Here is a 15894-nt window from a genome sequence, read left to right as displayed (position 1 = left end):
TCACAAACAAAGAGTGCAGAATTGGGAACATATAAAATTCCCAAAAGAAGAAGAAACTTGACAGCAAGGTCCTTACCGCCCCTTCCTCCAAACTCTTGTACGTTGAAACCTTGTGTTTTGGGTAAACATGTTGCACTTGCCCAAGGAATGAGTTTCTGAGGCACCTTCTGCACAGTGAAACAGCCATCAGAGCACTAACTCATTTTGGACAGAAGTGAATCCGGAATGCACATCTGGAAGGGCCTTATCCCATCCTCCTGGCCAGACTGTTTATCAGCACTGGAAGGTTCTTGGCTTCAGTGTTTCTCAATAACACCTCTGAATGCCATGGGGCCAGATCCTGGTACCCAGGCATAATGCAAGTGAAAGGAGAGAGAGTAACATAACCCCCACAGCACAGGCCAGGCAAGCTGGGACGGGGCGGAGGGGCAGCCACCACAGTCAGAGGTGCTTTCAGTAGCTAGCCTAGCCCAGACTCGCCTCCTCGCAGTTACGGAACCCATTAGCACCTGACAGTGGCTGTGTATGTCCCCTTTTCACCCTAACCCTTCCCCGGCGCAGGAGCATACTTTGGGGTTGCAGTGCGTCACGCATAGCTTAGAAGGATTTGTATGTCAGCACGAAACTGAATCTGCCTCAGCCCTCAGGTAGCCTCTCCCTTCCCTCCTCTTCCTCTTTGCACAGACTTAGGTGGTTAAGCTGGATCCCATTCCCTGTGATCAGGAACGTGGGAACTTCCTCACTCCATCCTCGGGTGGGAGACTCCGAAGGCACAAGAAGGGGCAGATCTGGCTTCCCGTTTTCCCCGAAGTGTTTGTGAGCAGAAACAATAACCCTGTAGAGATACAGGTAGTGATAACGTGTTGCTCTCCTCAAAATGGTAGGGCAGGACTGGGAAATTGCTAAAAAAATTTTTGTCATCCCAGCTCCACTCCTTCCTCACAGAGCTGGAGAGGATTTGCCTCGCAGAGCAGTTCCTCTTCTATGGAAATGGTTTTTTGTCAAATTGGAAACGTCTGAGTTTTGCTGGACTTCTTGTCTGGAGAGACTGCGCAGGGATGCCAGAGTATCAGAGGCAAAACGAGGGGGTAAGAAATCGGGGTAGCACCATGCCTGTTGCGGGTGCTCTCCTGTGGGGTGCAGGAGAAGTCCTTCCTTCTTCAGAAGCGGTGTCATCGTTTGGGTCAGGAGTGATCCGGAGATGGTTCCCCGTTACCCTTGGTTTGGTTTGCATCAGGGAGTGGTCTTGGACTGTGCTCCCCAGATGGCTGTCAGGTGGCACGGCAGCGGGGCTGCCCCGACGGCTTTCAGGCCATCCCTCCACACGAGCAGCTGCCAGAGAAAATTGCATGTGATGCCCTTCTACCTTTATGCATTCCTATACAAGAAATTAATTTGGCCAGCACTCGTTAAAGGGCTCAGCCTCGCACATTCTGTATGCAAGCAGAAATATTCTTGCTGTCTGTGGGACTTGCGGTCATTCCGGGTTTATGTTTGTGTGCTACTGGTCATAGGTGGAAACTTGGTGATGAAACTACCTCCCCAAAAGAGGACGTATCAGTTTCCGTGTTTCCAGCGGTGGATCCGATGACTTTTTGCAAGAACAGAGCTGAACAAAAATTTACTAATGAGCTAAAAGAAGATATTAGAGCTTAGAAAAACATACAAAAGCAATGGGTGTGTACTTTTAGAAGGAATCTGCGCTGTATCTGTAAGGCAACCCCTTATACTTCACATGATGTAGACTGCAAGGTGCCACCGGAGGCATTTATTGTGAAAGTGACAATCCCCAGAACTTTGCATATATATTTTTTTATGAGTATCATATGACATGAATGTATAAATTCCTCCTAACTCTTGGTGAGCATCAGAGGCAAGTGTGAGAGCAGTGAGGCGAGAAAGATGAAGATCTAACAAGATTAATTTGAATGCAAGACAAAACGCATTTGTTTTAAAAAAAACCCAACCACCTTGAAATAGGCTTCTCTTGGAATGCTGCTAAACATGACTTTATGAGTAATGCATGTTTGTCTGCTTGTCTGTTTAAAACATACGGCTTTTTGTTGCTTGGGAGCTTCATTTGGGTGGTTAACGTGTACATGACAAGCTTCCTACAGGAGTTGGTGCAAATACAATAAACGTTTGGAAAGGGGATGGTCTTTGGTCTTGAGTGGAGGAGTGTGAAGAAATAGGCAGCTCCCCTTTACGCTTCTCTGCATTATAAGCCTCGGTAAGCAATATAATGTTCTTGCTTTCTAGGAAGCAAAGAAAAAGTTTAGTTACTCTTACACTCAAATGCTATACATAGTTTTAACCTAGGGTCCATCAGTAGGAGGCTGGATTTGGTGAAAAGGTTGGTTTCACCCTTTCATGCTTCCTAATGCTCCAGTCAGCATAGTGGGACTAACAGAGTCTTCTGCTCTTCCACGTTACGGGTGTAGACTGTGATTTTTTTTTTCATACATTTTGTTTTAAAAATGTGTGCCAGTTGGATGACTGCTGTGGTGAACTGAAACAAGTCCCACCGTGGCTGGCCTGCCCAATTCAGTGAAATATTTAGTGAGGAAGGTTATTCATTCAGCAGAACTGAGCAGTCCTCCCCCTCATGCTGTTTATAATTGAAAATGATTTCTGGGTGAGTGAGTTAATTATTTCCTGCTGTCTCACTACCCTCTACCTATTCTAAAACTGTGTATTGACCTTCAGGAATAGCTGAATTTCAGCCCTGTGGTTCCTAGCATATGCTGGTTATTTTGGTTGGGGTGAATATTTACTGTTTCTCCTAGGAGGTTCAGACATAAATAAAAGTTTAGAGGACCTCCGGGTAAATATGTTCATGGTTCAGCACTTTAATGTGTCAATTAGCTACTAACAGTGTCAATAAATTGGATCTGTCAAAAAGAATAGCTTCCTTGCCAGTCTTCATCTCCCGCTTTACCTGTGTGCTACAAGAAATACATTACGCACCACCGAAAGCAGTAAAAGCCAAATTTTCCATGCCTATAGCAAAAATTAACAAAGCAAGACTGCTTTCTTCAGACTTGGGTCTTGCCCAAATGACTCTCTTATATTCCAACATGCAAGTCGTACGACAGTTATTTCAGTGACTATTGTATTTCTTTAGCAGGTGGGCTACAGAAGCATGTTGCAAATGAAAGAAGGCTGTATGCGTGCCAACAGATGTAGATAAATGCCAGCAGGCTGCGTTTGCAGACCTGCGGCACAGCACCTAAGTTCGGTAGGACTGATAAAACGGGGTGTCACGTGCTACAAATTGCTTCTTGTGTGCTGCTTGTTGCACAAAGCTGTGAATCAATGGGCTTTTTTAAAACATTGTTCAAACACAGAGCGGTCATCCTGGAGCTGGTACACCTCCGCCAGCGGCTAAAGCGGGTGGCAGTAGGGAGAGTGGAAGGCGGCCAAGGGTCAGTGGTAGCCCTCTGCAGCTCAAGGACCTGCCAGCCAGACACAGATTTCTCCTTAATGAATGCATCCAGTCTCTTTTTGAATCTCTGTAAACCTTTAACATCCACATAGCCTGTGGAGAGGAGTTCCACAACTTCGTTACATGAACAAGCGCACTTTTTGTTTTGAATCTCCTGCCTTCTGTTTTCATTAGATGTCCTCTAGTTGCTGTTTTAATACATTCATTTCCTATACATTAAAGACTTCTATGCAGGGGTTTTTTTTGTTGTTTATTTGCTGTTTTGTGTAATAGGCAATGAAAAGATGGTTTAGCTCTCAACGCTTCCACCTGCTGGAGATCAAAGCGGAAAGAATGAATACCCTAATAGTGGAAGTGCATTTTGATTTTAAATGAGATGTAACAACAGGTTATAAAGAAAAACATCTTGTGATGGTTATTCAGCTGTGTAAGATTGCAGTGTTCCACCCGGTAAACAGCGATACGAGATTACCACAGTCTTTCAATTACAAGATATTCTCGGAAGGGAGAAGAGGCCAAGCAACCCGTTGTCCTGCTGAAAGGCCCTGCCCCTGGGAGGCCCAGCTCTGAGCAGCTTCAGCCAGCACAGCAAAATTGTGTGTGGCTAAAAGCCAGCCGCAAGCCGTTTGTCCAGGCTTAAGTATGGCGGTGATTTGTTTTATCTCAAAGGGCTACTGCTGTCTATCAAGCTGAGCATGCATTTGACTTCCTTGCAGAATGAGGGCCTTCTTGGCAGATCCAGATCAAATTGGTGGCATGTCCAGGCAGGGCCAGGACCCCAGCCAGGGTCAGTGCTGCCAACCTGCTGCCAGTCGTAGTGCATCTGCAACACACACGCGCAACAAGACTGACGTGTAAGACTTGCTTTGCATGCACAGAGTGGCTCTGCAACCTGCGACAGCCGCTGTGTGGACCGCATGGAGTTGCTCTTCAGAACCTCATGGGTACAACCTCTTGCAGATACTGTACCCGATGCCACGGGATTATTTTTTGCAGCCCTGAATGCCATAGTATGTTTCTTATGAGCTGGGCTCAGGTGATGATGCCCTGTGAAGAGCATACATCACCTAGAAGAATACACTCAGTGGTAAGGTGACATTACTCCAGCCAAGGTCTGATTTGGTTGCGATAGTGAATGCCTAACACTGCGCAGAGCGGGAGGAACTACAGTGAAACCCATTGTGGTCCCAGTTCTCACGTTAGCCTTACTCTTTCTCACCTCAGGTTACATCCAAGCCTGCAGAGGACTGATGATCTCTGCTGTCTGCCTGGGCTTCTTCGGTGCCATTTTTGGACTGGTTGGGATGAAGTGTACAAAAGTCGGAGGCTCCGATCAGACTAAAGCAAAAATAGCTTGTTTAGCTGGACTGATCTTCATACTCTCTGGTAAATATACCTTATTTCTCTTAAGTTTGCATATTTGAAGTCATACCAGAACTGCTTCTTTTCCGCAGAAATCCGTGCACAATTCTCCATGACTTCAATGGCTTCAGGGTCAGCCCCAAAGCTCTTCTGCTGGCTCCACTGAATGGTTTGTCTTATGCTTTTCAGGGTTGTGCTCTATGACTAGTTGTTCCCTGTATGCAAACAGGATTACGTCTGAGTTCTTTGATCCTTCTTTTGTTGCACAAAAGTAAGTACTTTCCTATACCCATAAATCTTTCAAAGAAGTAGACCTTAAGTTTCATACTGCGCACCACAGCCCGTTTAGACAGAAAGCAGGTGCTTCTCCTGTTGGGCAGAGAAGGAGAGTGGGCTGCCGTTTTATTTAATCATATTTTCTAACTGGACTAACCGTGTGCTGAAATTTAATGAACGAACACCTTCCTGTACAGTGATTGCTCTGTAATCTTTGTGCCCAGGCTTATTGCGGCTTGGCAGGGTTCTGTCCCACTTGCCACAGAGCCAGTGGGGTTAATCAGGAGCGAAGCTTGCATTTATGTCAGAGATGCAGCAAAAGGATTGCACAAGACAGAGGCGCTCATTAGGTGCATCAGGAAAGGAAGAAAATTATTTCCTTGAGCTTTTGATAGAAGGTGGTTTCCACAAAGGTGTCGAGCACTGTGCAATCTTGACTCCTCCTGAAGAGAGGTTTCTGCAGGCTCTGTGGACTTTTTGCTGACAGATTTTCAAATCCAGATGACTGAAATTTGGGTCATAAACCTTATTGTAACCTGCGGTTTTATAAGCGCTAACATAAATGCTTTGACTATACTTGTAATTAAATTTAAGGGAGCGAGTGTTTATAGAATTGCAGGATCCACACCAGAAATAATGAGCATCCCTAAAGACTCCCTTTAAAGCTGTACAAGTTCTCAGGACCTACAAAGGCAGCAGTTCATGAACTAGTGCTTGGATTTTGGATTCACATCTTAACTACCAAGTCTGAAAATGTTGGTCGTAAATTATAGCATCATAGACATTCCTGTTTTGGCTTCTTACATAATGTAATGTTATCTTTAAAGGCAAGGATTTCAAAGTTTTCTCGGTGGTGATTCCGGGATATGTCAAGCATTGGGTATACATTTCCCTGAGACCCAAGTAAGGGCTCAGTAAGGAACCCTGAGCCTTTCCGTTTCACCTTCATAGAAAGAAAATGGTCTGAATAAATAACATTAACTGGATCCATGTTTGCAGTAGGGCTGACACTGCTTCCCCTGTCTTGAAGACAAGTTCCTATTAGTTTCCTCCATAGTTCTGCTTGTTTGATACGGTGAGGACGGGATCCAAAGGCCTCCAAAAGAAACAAGGATGTGAGGTGAAGAAAATGGAGCCTGGCTATATAGCCAGAAGTTAATTATTCATCAGGCTTACTGTTCTTAGTGAAAAATACCATGGTTGTTGCCAGAAGTCCCTTTCCTACACTGTATTCCTACACTCTTCTGCTGCAAAAGAGCAGGCAGACCTCACAGTGGAGTTTTACTGTGAGGGAATGAGAAATCCAGTTTAAATATCGAAATACAGGTAGTAAAACATCCTCTGCAGAAATTACCTTTTTCCTGAACAACCAGCATAGCTCAGCTGTGGGCACACATAATCACGGCTGCAAAGATAAAGGCAGAGAGGAAAGCCAGAAGTTGTAATTTGAGTTGTGCACAGTGTATGCTCATGCAATGACCTTGTGTCAGATTAAGCTAATGGTGGCATTCAACTCCTTTCTCTCTAAACCAATGTAAAATAGGTTGGAGTAATGTATTTCGTTACCATCTGTGAACTCTTACTTCAATATGCATTGCAGAAGCATTTAATATGCTTTGCTCGTATATTGTGGAAATTTGGCATTGGCTCTTCACTGGGAGAGGGTTTCAACCATTCACCTTTTACTGCACATTTCTCTCCTGAAGTTATTCTGGCAGTGTCAAAGACACGCTTTAGATACTTTTAGTGGAAAACAAATGACACAAGATGTTTAGCATCATCTCAGCTGTCGGAATTTCCCTCCAGCCTTCTGCGTTTGGAAGAGGCACCCTGACTATGTATGGGTGCAGGAGGAATCAGAGACCTGCCTGAAGCTGTTGCCCAAGAGACTTCTGGTTTGAATTATGTACCTAAGTGAGGAATGACAGGCACCACAGGAACACCCTAAAACCTGCCTTACTTAGAAAGAAATCTTAGGCTGGACTTTAAGTCCCGATGCAATAGTTTGCATTGCCAATTTAAAACAGCTCCAGAGAAGTTGCTTGACCCTACATAATAATACAGGCAGAATCTTGGGGACAGCACGGGACGCCTTGGTGCTTGCAGCCAAGATGGATTTCATTTTTCTTCAGATACCTCTAATAGGGGAAAATCTGTGCTTCTGTTTTGCTGTCTTGCTAACGTTGCTCCCACAGCTTCTCTTAGGAAACTATTTTGTCACTTTACTACTTCTAATTAAAAAAAAAAACCCTCTTATAGTCTTTATCCTTTTTGTCTCTTGCCACAGTTTGAACTCTATCGTCATGATCATTCTTACTGATGAATAGGGTTAGTTTATCCAAATTATCTGACCAACTTCCCATTCTCTTTTATAGAGAATTGTTGCCCTTTGTCTTTCTTGTCTCTGAATTGATTGTGCACAGTTCACACGGGCCCTCTTTCCACCGTCCTGCTGTTACATTTGAATCTATTTTTCATTTTCCAAGAATCGTAAGAATTAGACATTCAAAATGTGTATTTCCCTTGGGTAGTTGTGCTGATTCAGTAAGTAGGTAGGTATGTCCTTTACATATGCTGACATCCAGCCAGCTAATGAGGCTTCCACTGGTTTGCTTGGAAGTTTACTTCATGGTCCCAATGTATGTAACGACTAGAATATTTTTCTTCTATCTATACTGATATTGTACTTTCTTTCTTTCTTTCACTGAATTCTGCCTCCCTGGATTACAGCAAAAAATCTGCTTTTAGCCTGCTTGGTCAGCGTAGTTGAATGTGGCTTTCAGTTCTCTGCAGTGGAATTCTCATAGTCCTCAGCGGTCACCACCTTTAAGCCTCTTCATCAATGTCATGCTCCTCCCTGAGCTACCAGCGATCTCCAAGTGATCTCTAATCAGATTGATTTCACTGATTGGAGACAGTGGATACGCAGCCACAGACTTCGGAGAGCAGCTGCTTTGGTTCTTGCAACAAAGAATTATGACAAGAGAAGAGTATGTTTCCCGCAAAGATTTTAATGATAAAGTGGAAAGGGAAAAACAGCAAGTGCAGAAATTTCTTCTAAAAAAGCCTATCTCCTTTTTTTTCCATTTTTTTTCTGGAGGTACCAATGTATGTAAGGGTTTTTTCATATGGTAAGGTTTTTTTACATATTGCATTTTGATGGGAGTTTAGGGTTGGCTTCTTAAATGCTGAAAAGAACGATTGGATAAAATCCAGGGAGCCATACACAGGTTGATACGCAATTGAAAATTTAAAGTTTTCCTCATAAGCACCAGTGTAAATGAGAAAGTTTTTTGATCTGTTTAAAGATGTGGAGGAAAGACCAATTAGGCCAGCTCTGCAACTTATTAACCTAGCAGCATGGCAGTCACCCCAGAAGGGTCCATATATGCAATTGTTTATACGTGTTATAGTAACAAATGTTGCTTAAAAAGTAACAATCAGATTACAGTTAACAATTAAATCAGTAACAATCAAAAAGTAAAAGGACAATCACAAGAACAAAGGCCGGACCCCATGTCTTCTTTCCCAACTAGTAGGCAACAGTCAGGTAACCCTTTTCTACCCAGTTAAACCCAATGTAATCTTGATTTCTTTATACAGCTGAAGAGCTTCAGGAGGGGAGATGGCAATTGGTCGCCTTATCCCTCTCACATTAGCCTCTGGCCAACTATTTAATGTTGTTAGATGGAAATGTGGAAACAAGCTTGTTTTTCCCGCTTTCTAGGCAAATGGTGTTGGCAAGTAAGTTGTTACAGCGACAGCCTTCCTGGCTCTTGGTCCAGCTGTGTTCTCCAGCACGGCGGTGGTCTGTGCTGACTTTTGTGGGGAGCCTAACCCTGGTCCATGTACATTAGATGTGCTCTGGCAGTACCTGCGGGGATGGAGGGATCCCCAGGATGGGGCTTACCTCATATTGGAGTTAGTCACTTTGATCTGCCTTTACAACTCGTTAAAAATGTGCCTTGAGGGTGTTTTAGAAGTGTACTTTGTGTGTATTTTTTGCGTGTTGACTATAACGGGATCCTAGGTGATGAGCTCTGATGTAGATATTTGCTTCTAATCAGGGAACCCCCAGACCTTGAACAGACAGAAATCTGCTCAAGTCTTGTGAAAACGGTAGCACATGGTTGGAAAATGTGAGCATGGTTAGAATTAAAGCTTTACAGGTTTGGCAGATTTTTAAGTCAAATGGGGCTGGGTGCAGAGTTCTCCAGGGTAACAGGCAGCTGAGCTGTGGTTTCTGGCAGTTTAATTTGGGAGTTGGGTGCCTAAGTAAGTCCCACACTGGGTATGGAGAACGTTTGGGGGAATCTGATCCTTTTTTAGCAAGGGATGATAAATAAAAACTCTGCTTAGATGACGTGAATGGAAAATGAAAAAGAAGCCTAGAAGTTAGAGCACTAGTGGGGCCATGAAGAGTCAGGTGCAAGTCCTCACAAAGTGTCCTACCTCTGAGCTCCCATGTCTCCATCTCTTTCTGGCAGTGAGTCCCCGAGTCAGAAATGACTTGAACCTGGGTGTCCATAGCATCCCGCACTGATATCCTAAGTGTGGCTTTTTCTCCTTGTGTGACTCTCTTTAAGCCTGTGCTTGACCTCTGATTAGAGTCTCAAGAAAACATGGAAAAGTGATTTTTTCTTCTCCAGCCAGTGTTCACCCTCTTGTGACCTATTATAGAAGTCGCTATATCATTTTCTGGGTGTCTGGGCTCCCAGGCAATTTTTGAGTGTTTTCACAGCGTCATCTTTGTAAAGACACAAGTTCTGTAGAACAGCTTACAGGTGTTTTCAGTTATGTATTTCAGCTAACGTGAAATTAGGATCTGTTCACACGGAAATGTTCAGAACTAGCTGAAAAGTGTGTGACTGCAGTCTTTCAGTTGCACAGGCAGGCTGTCAAGCAGAGGCTTTCATTCCTCACCAGAGCTCACAAGAAAAAAAAAAAAACAACTTCCTAACAAAGGCTTGAACAGCACAGCCACCTGACCAATAACTGCGGCTGGATGGGGGGACAGGGACCTGTGTTTTCAGTGCAGGATCCTAGGAGTCAGGAGGAGATCAAGGTTTCCTCAAGGAGGAACTGGAGCAAAGAAGGAGCAAGAGACACACTGTCTAATAGGGAGGAGTGAGAGACTCTGGAGACTGTTGGGCCTGCGGTCTAATGCAGGTCATCCTGAAAGCGTTTTAAAGAGCGGTACCTCAGGCAAAGAGCTGAGGAATGGAGCAAGCCATGGCTTGCTGCTCATCTTGAAGCTCCAGAGCTCAGGTTATGGATGCTAAGCTCAAGCAGGGGAGGGAAAAGAATCTCTTCTTTTCCTTCATTTACTGTTGTTGCATTAGAAACTTGGACTTACCCTTGTGTGATAATGCTCCTAAAGCACCACCATCTCCTCTCGGCGTCAAACTGAACAGTTTCTGGCTGCAAACAATTTGTGACTGCCCCGAGCGGCACAGGGGACCATTGCCGGTGACGTGGAGCAGCGTCCAAGGGCTCGGAGGGGAGCGGTGTCTTCCAGCCTGAATCCAGCCATAGGGACTAGAGAAGCAGAAAGTCGCTGACACATGCATGTGTGCATGTGTACACACATGTACATCTGCATATGCGTGCATGTACGTACATAGCTGTATATGCATATATCAGATACATCTGTATATGTATATGCATATATTGCACATGTTTGTGTATATATATGTATATTGCATATACATATTATATATATGTACAAAACCCTCATGTTTTAAGCAGGCTGGAGCGTGGCTAGAGAGGGAGAGAGATCCTGAGAGCCAGAGGGGAGAGTTAGGGAGAGGTGTAGGCAGCAGCTCTAGTCGCTGGCTCAGCAAAAGCCCCAGTCCAGCTTGGGAGCCAAGGGGAACCTGAAATGGACCAAGGGGACAGGAGCTGTGCGCTGGAAAACGGGCCAAAGAATCATGTAACCCCCGCAGCCAAGAAATCCAGGAGGAGATGGGGGAAAAGCCAGGCACGCCGGCTGGCTGCGTGGGGAGATAAGCATTGCCTAAGTGTACTGCAGGGACAGAGTTTGCCTCCTGAGTAAGAGGGAAATAATGAAAAGAACGTGGGTTAACGGCAGAGCTGCTGATTTTGCGATGAATAATGTGTATGTCAATGGAAAGTAATTCAAGAAAAAATAAAATTTAGTTCTTTATTCTGAAAAAAGCCTGTTAAATCCATGCTCTCTTTTGTTAAATCCATTTATTAACTTCCTGTAGGTATGAATTAGGAGCAGCTTTGTTCATTGGATGGGCTGGAGCTTCACTCTGCATAATTGGTGGCAGTATATTCTGCTTCTCAATAGCTGAAAACAGTAATTCTCGAAGGTAAAACACAAGTTGTACTTATTGAAAGAAATCAGTACTAGTGCATTTGTACCCGCTATATGTATGCAGTTTGATTACTTTTCCAAAATACTTTGTAGTGAAGTTCAGAAAAAGATTGTGTGGATGAGAGAAAATAATGGCGTTTAAGGATAATACTCTGTCCATCATTAATGTAATTAAGAAAAGCTATTGACTCAGAACAAATACTTGTGTTATGTATACTTCATAAATTTAGTACAGCTGGAAAAAAACACATTCACTGATGCAGGAAAAGTGGTCAGGTCATTTTACAGGTGTGAATAGACAAGTTTCTTTAATCCCAAATCATCAGATCAAAAGTCAGAGAGGTGAAGGACAGCGGTGGTGGCAGTGGGACCTCCAGCAGCAGAAGAGGGGTGATAATGAACAGGTGCAGCTGGAGGGAGTAACTTTTCACCTAGGACTTGCCACAGCCTAAATATTTAATGATTGGGCCCTAATTTACTTAGCTGTGAACAAGGAATATGCTTTTATAGAAAAGCAAATTGCAAAGAGAGATGCTGGAGGGGGAATGTCAAACCAGAATGAGACCACACAGGGAAGGAAGGTGTCCCCCCGCCCCCTCCCCTAAAATTTATAGGTACATTCCTACACGTTTCTTCTAGTTTTATATTACTATAATGCTTGGATGCAGAGATGTTACCTGTCTGTGGAATGAGCTGTAACTGGTTGATTTTCTTTTCTTTTCAGGAGGGGGTATGCATATAATGGAGCCACATCTGTGATGTCTTCTCGTACAAAGGTCCACAACAGCGTCCCAGACAAAACCACACCAAAGCACTTTGACAAGAATGCTTATGTTTAATGGTACTGTTGGAAGATTCAAAGCGTTTTAAAAATGAGTTTGTATGTTTCATTCAGAGTGATTTCCCCCCCAACCCCAATGTACTTACCACTAAGACAATGACTTTTTAAAACATTAAATTGCAGCTTTTTACATATTGATGTAAATTTTATTATATAATATTTTAAGATTGATGTTGGTATTGTAAAGTTTATACCTGGAAATCATGAACTGATGTTGCTTTCTTGAAAAAAATAAATGAGGTATTTAACAATTCAGTATGTCAATGGCTTATGGGAACGGCATCACACGCATCATATTGACTGCAGTGCATCACTGCAACCGTTCCTGAAATGGATTCAGTACTGGACAAAACAGCCATACTCTGTGCAGGTTAACATGTAAAATATCTCACCACTGATTAGCAGTGACGTTGGAATTGCAGAGCACATCATAACTGCAGCACCAGACGACACCAGTCAGTGGGAATCAGCAGGCTTTTATCTTCCTCATCACATTGGTGGGGTGGAAGAACGTGCAACCTTGTCAATTCTGTGCCATAGGAATAATAAGAGACTGGGTGAAGTGAAAATAAGTATGGGATTTGGGGAGGCAGGAGCAGCTACTAAGAAGAGTCAGGGCCAGTTGTTACAGAAATGGTCACTAGAGAGGGTCTTGCATGACCTAAGAAGAAAGCACGCACAAAAAGAATGCATGCCTGATCATGAGCTTTCATGTGCATGGTAGGGAGAGCAAAGGCCGAGGGAGGCTACAGCCCGTGGGGAGTTTTGTGGCAGGCGAGACAAGGCTCGGAGACAATTCTTGCATTCTGCATTTGCTTTGTGCCACTGGGCTCCCGCCCGGCCTCAGCACTCACCCGGGCTGGCGACAAGTCACTTCCAGGGCATTGGTTTCGTTCCCTCCCGCTGGGCAGGGCGCTGGGACACCTTCAGCTCCAGAATGGCTCTGAGCCACTGGGTTACGAAAAGGAAGGAAAAACCCCAGGCAATACCAGCTGGCCTGCTCTGCCAGTGACATTCCTGAAGGGCTGACCAAATAAAATCGGGCAATAATAGATAATCCTGAATTAGTTACAACAGTTCAAAAATTCAGCCAGTACTTTTTCTACCTGTCCATAGAAATGTGATGGCTTTTGAGGGAATATTTGTACGATGAGTCAATAAAATGAGATCAGAGATTATGAATAACCACAAAACGCTTTCTAGACTGAGACCCTAAAATCAGGCACAAACTCAGGTCTGTCTTGAGGCTTGAACTGATGGACCCTTGGAATTTCAACACATTGGTTATTTTGGGACAAAGGTGTAAACATAAAAAATGAATAGTCCTATTTAATAATGGCACAGTATGATAGAAAAGGTTTTGTATCTGATACCATCTGAAATACATCAGAACTACAAAGCCATTCAAGGTTCTTTTATTTTTGTATTTCATTTAAGTCAAAACACTATTGTGTTTTTTAAAGAAGGCAGCCAATATGGACAAAACAGAAATATGAAAAGTACTTCCACAATGGCAGGCCAGTGCTTTCCTCACCTTAGCTTGATGGGGTTTTTTCCAATTTTTGTGCTTTTCTGTTAACTAAGACTCAACTCCAATACAAAAAAAAAAGAATAACTTCCCCAAATAGGAGGCATTTAATAATAACTAGTTTTATAGCTGAGGCCTTTTATTCTTTTCATTTGGTGTTTATTGTAAACCATGGTAGAAACTTAACATTTTAATACATGGAAATATTTTCTTTAAAATGTTCAAAATTTTATATAAAGTTTATGATAAAATACATTTATCATAATTTAAACATTTAAAAATTTTATAAAGTAATACTCTGCGGTAAATTCTGTTCATTGGTTAACAGGCTTCCTTGCAAGACCAGTTTCAATCTTTAATGTAAACATTAGAGGCAAAATTTTCACCTCAGTGAAATCAAAGAGACTTTCACCATTGAATTCATGAGAAAGAAGCATTAACTCTCAATTTCCAGACAGACATGGCCAGTAATGCATATATGAATATTCTTTTTTCAAATTCAGGACTGAAAGACACAAGAGTTCTGCAAACAGTATTCCTTGTTATTACATGACCAATATGAGAAATTAATACGAAATACTTGATGTTTTCAACCATGTTTTCAACCCCAACAGAACCCCAAAGCAGTGCCTCCCATCAGGAATGCAACAATTATATATCTGAAGAATCACTCCAATCTGTTACAGTGACTAAGCTGCTTTTTAATGTGCTTGTATTATCAGCTTCATGAAGGCCTGTTAAAAGAACAAAAAAATATTAACAATTATTAATACTATTTTGGGGGTATTTTTACTTTGTATTTATCTATGAGATAGAATCACATGCTATGTGAGCAAACACCCGTGGACTTCAGGAAGTCCAGAATTTCAACCAGTGAGGAAATTACAAGTGTTGATAATATGAAGGCTGTTTCTGTCACAGAATACAATGCACAGGACAAGCAGTCAGTGTCAATATTACTTTCCCTTTAAAAATAACCTGAAGTATGTTTATATAACTGACACAGCTTTAACCTTTATGTATATTGAAATGTTAGGGCTAGAAACTGCTATATAAGTTCTATGTAAGGTTGAGGCTATTACTTTACCAGTAGTTCAAATATTTATCTCAGTCTGGTAGGTCACTTAGACATCTTGAACAAACCTGAAATTTTATTATTATTCTCAAGACAAAGTAAGAAAGTTTCCCTCCTCCCTTAATTGTGGGAAGGGATTAAAAAAAATCCTGGATGATTAATTTTTAAGATGAGGTTGAAGCCCGATAGTACCGTATGTTTTAAAATCTCTAATTTAAGTTTCTTGGCATCTCTGTATATTTATGTGTGTGTTGTTTACATGTAAGTATGTATCATAAATATCATATATGATATTTACATGACATAAAACCAAGCACACAGTTTTTCTTACTTGTTCTTTTCTTACAAAATACCGTATATCGAATTACAATGTGTAATACACTATACTTAAGATCTCTTCCAGGCCTGTCAGTTGCTTAAGGCTTATAACGTAGAAGTATGAATATGTTACCTTCCTCCTTTGGTACACTTGTCTTCGGAAGACCCCATGCATGTACCACAGATGCAGCATTTGACTCATTTTTCTGAACTGTCAATGCCTTCTGGCCTCTATCATCTTTCATCAATAAAAAGTCTTCTTCTACTGATGATATATCCCAATCATCTTCATCAACTTCTGTGAACTAACAGGGAGAAGAAAAAACACGCATTTTTCTTCTGTCCGTTCAAGTTGTGCTGAAATCTTCCATAAACTCAACAATGTAAAACTGCTAAAGAAAAATGCACTGGCATACGGCCTTTATGACATCTATCACCACAGTTTTAAAATCCACATAATTCAATTACCTAAATTATATTAATTCATTATTATAGTTCCAAAACTAAAAGTGGGGGTTTTTTAAGTCAGGAATTGCAAAAGTTAAAAGTTCTGCCAGTTCTATAACTGGCAGAAACCTATGTTTTCAGGTATTACATTAAGGTTTAACTTAAAAAAGGATCGTCTTTTCTGGGATATTAGCTATTCCAATGAGATAGAAAGTCCTTTAGGCATTAGAACGTATATTACTTACATGAAAATAAAGAC

The 15894-nt window shown here is 42.3% G+C and overlaps 2 protein-coding genes across 4 annotated transcripts in view; one reads left to right on the top strand and one right to left on the bottom strand.

Moving 5' to 3' along the window:
- Positions 1 to 12518, top strand: part of CLDN10 (claudin 10) — a 58723-nt gene extending 46205 nt beyond the window's left edge. For both annotated transcript variants that reach the window (XM_052785640.1, XM_052785639.1), the window contains exons 2-5: positions 4670 to 4831; positions 4997 to 5078; positions 11314 to 11421; positions 12151 to 12518. In XM_052785640.1, the coding sequence (XP_052641600.1) occupies positions 4670 to 4831; positions 4997 to 5078; positions 11314 to 11421; positions 12151 to 12265 (467 nt within the window). In that variant the 3' untranslated portion in view covers positions 12266 to 12518. The remainder of the gene's footprint in view (positions 1 to 4669; positions 4832 to 4996; positions 5079 to 11313; positions 11422 to 12150) is intronic.
- Positions 12519 to 13762: 1244 nt separating this feature from the next.
- DZIP1 (DAZ interacting zinc finger protein 1) overlaps positions 13763 to 15894 on the bottom strand; it is a 37381-nt gene continuing 35249 nt past the window's right edge. For both annotated transcript variants that reach the window (XM_052785766.1, XM_052785767.1), the window contains 2 exons: positions 15322 to 15493; positions 13763 to 14529 (listed from right to left, as the gene is read on the bottom strand). In XM_052785766.1, coding sequence (XP_052641726.1) covers positions 14447 to 14529; positions 15322 to 15493 — 255 coding nt within the window. In that variant the 3' untranslated portion in view covers positions 13763 to 14446. The remainder of the gene's footprint in view (positions 14530 to 15321; positions 15494 to 15894) is intronic.

Source organism: Harpia harpyja, chromosome 4 (assembly GCF_026419915.1).
Source record: "Harpia harpyja isolate bHarHar1 chromosome 4, bHarHar1 primary haplotype, whole genome shotgun sequence".
Taxonomy (NCBI): domain Eukaryota; kingdom Metazoa; phylum Chordata; class Aves; order Accipitriformes; family Accipitridae; genus Harpia; species Harpia harpyja.
This window is presented reverse-complemented; position numbering and strand designations above follow the sequence as displayed.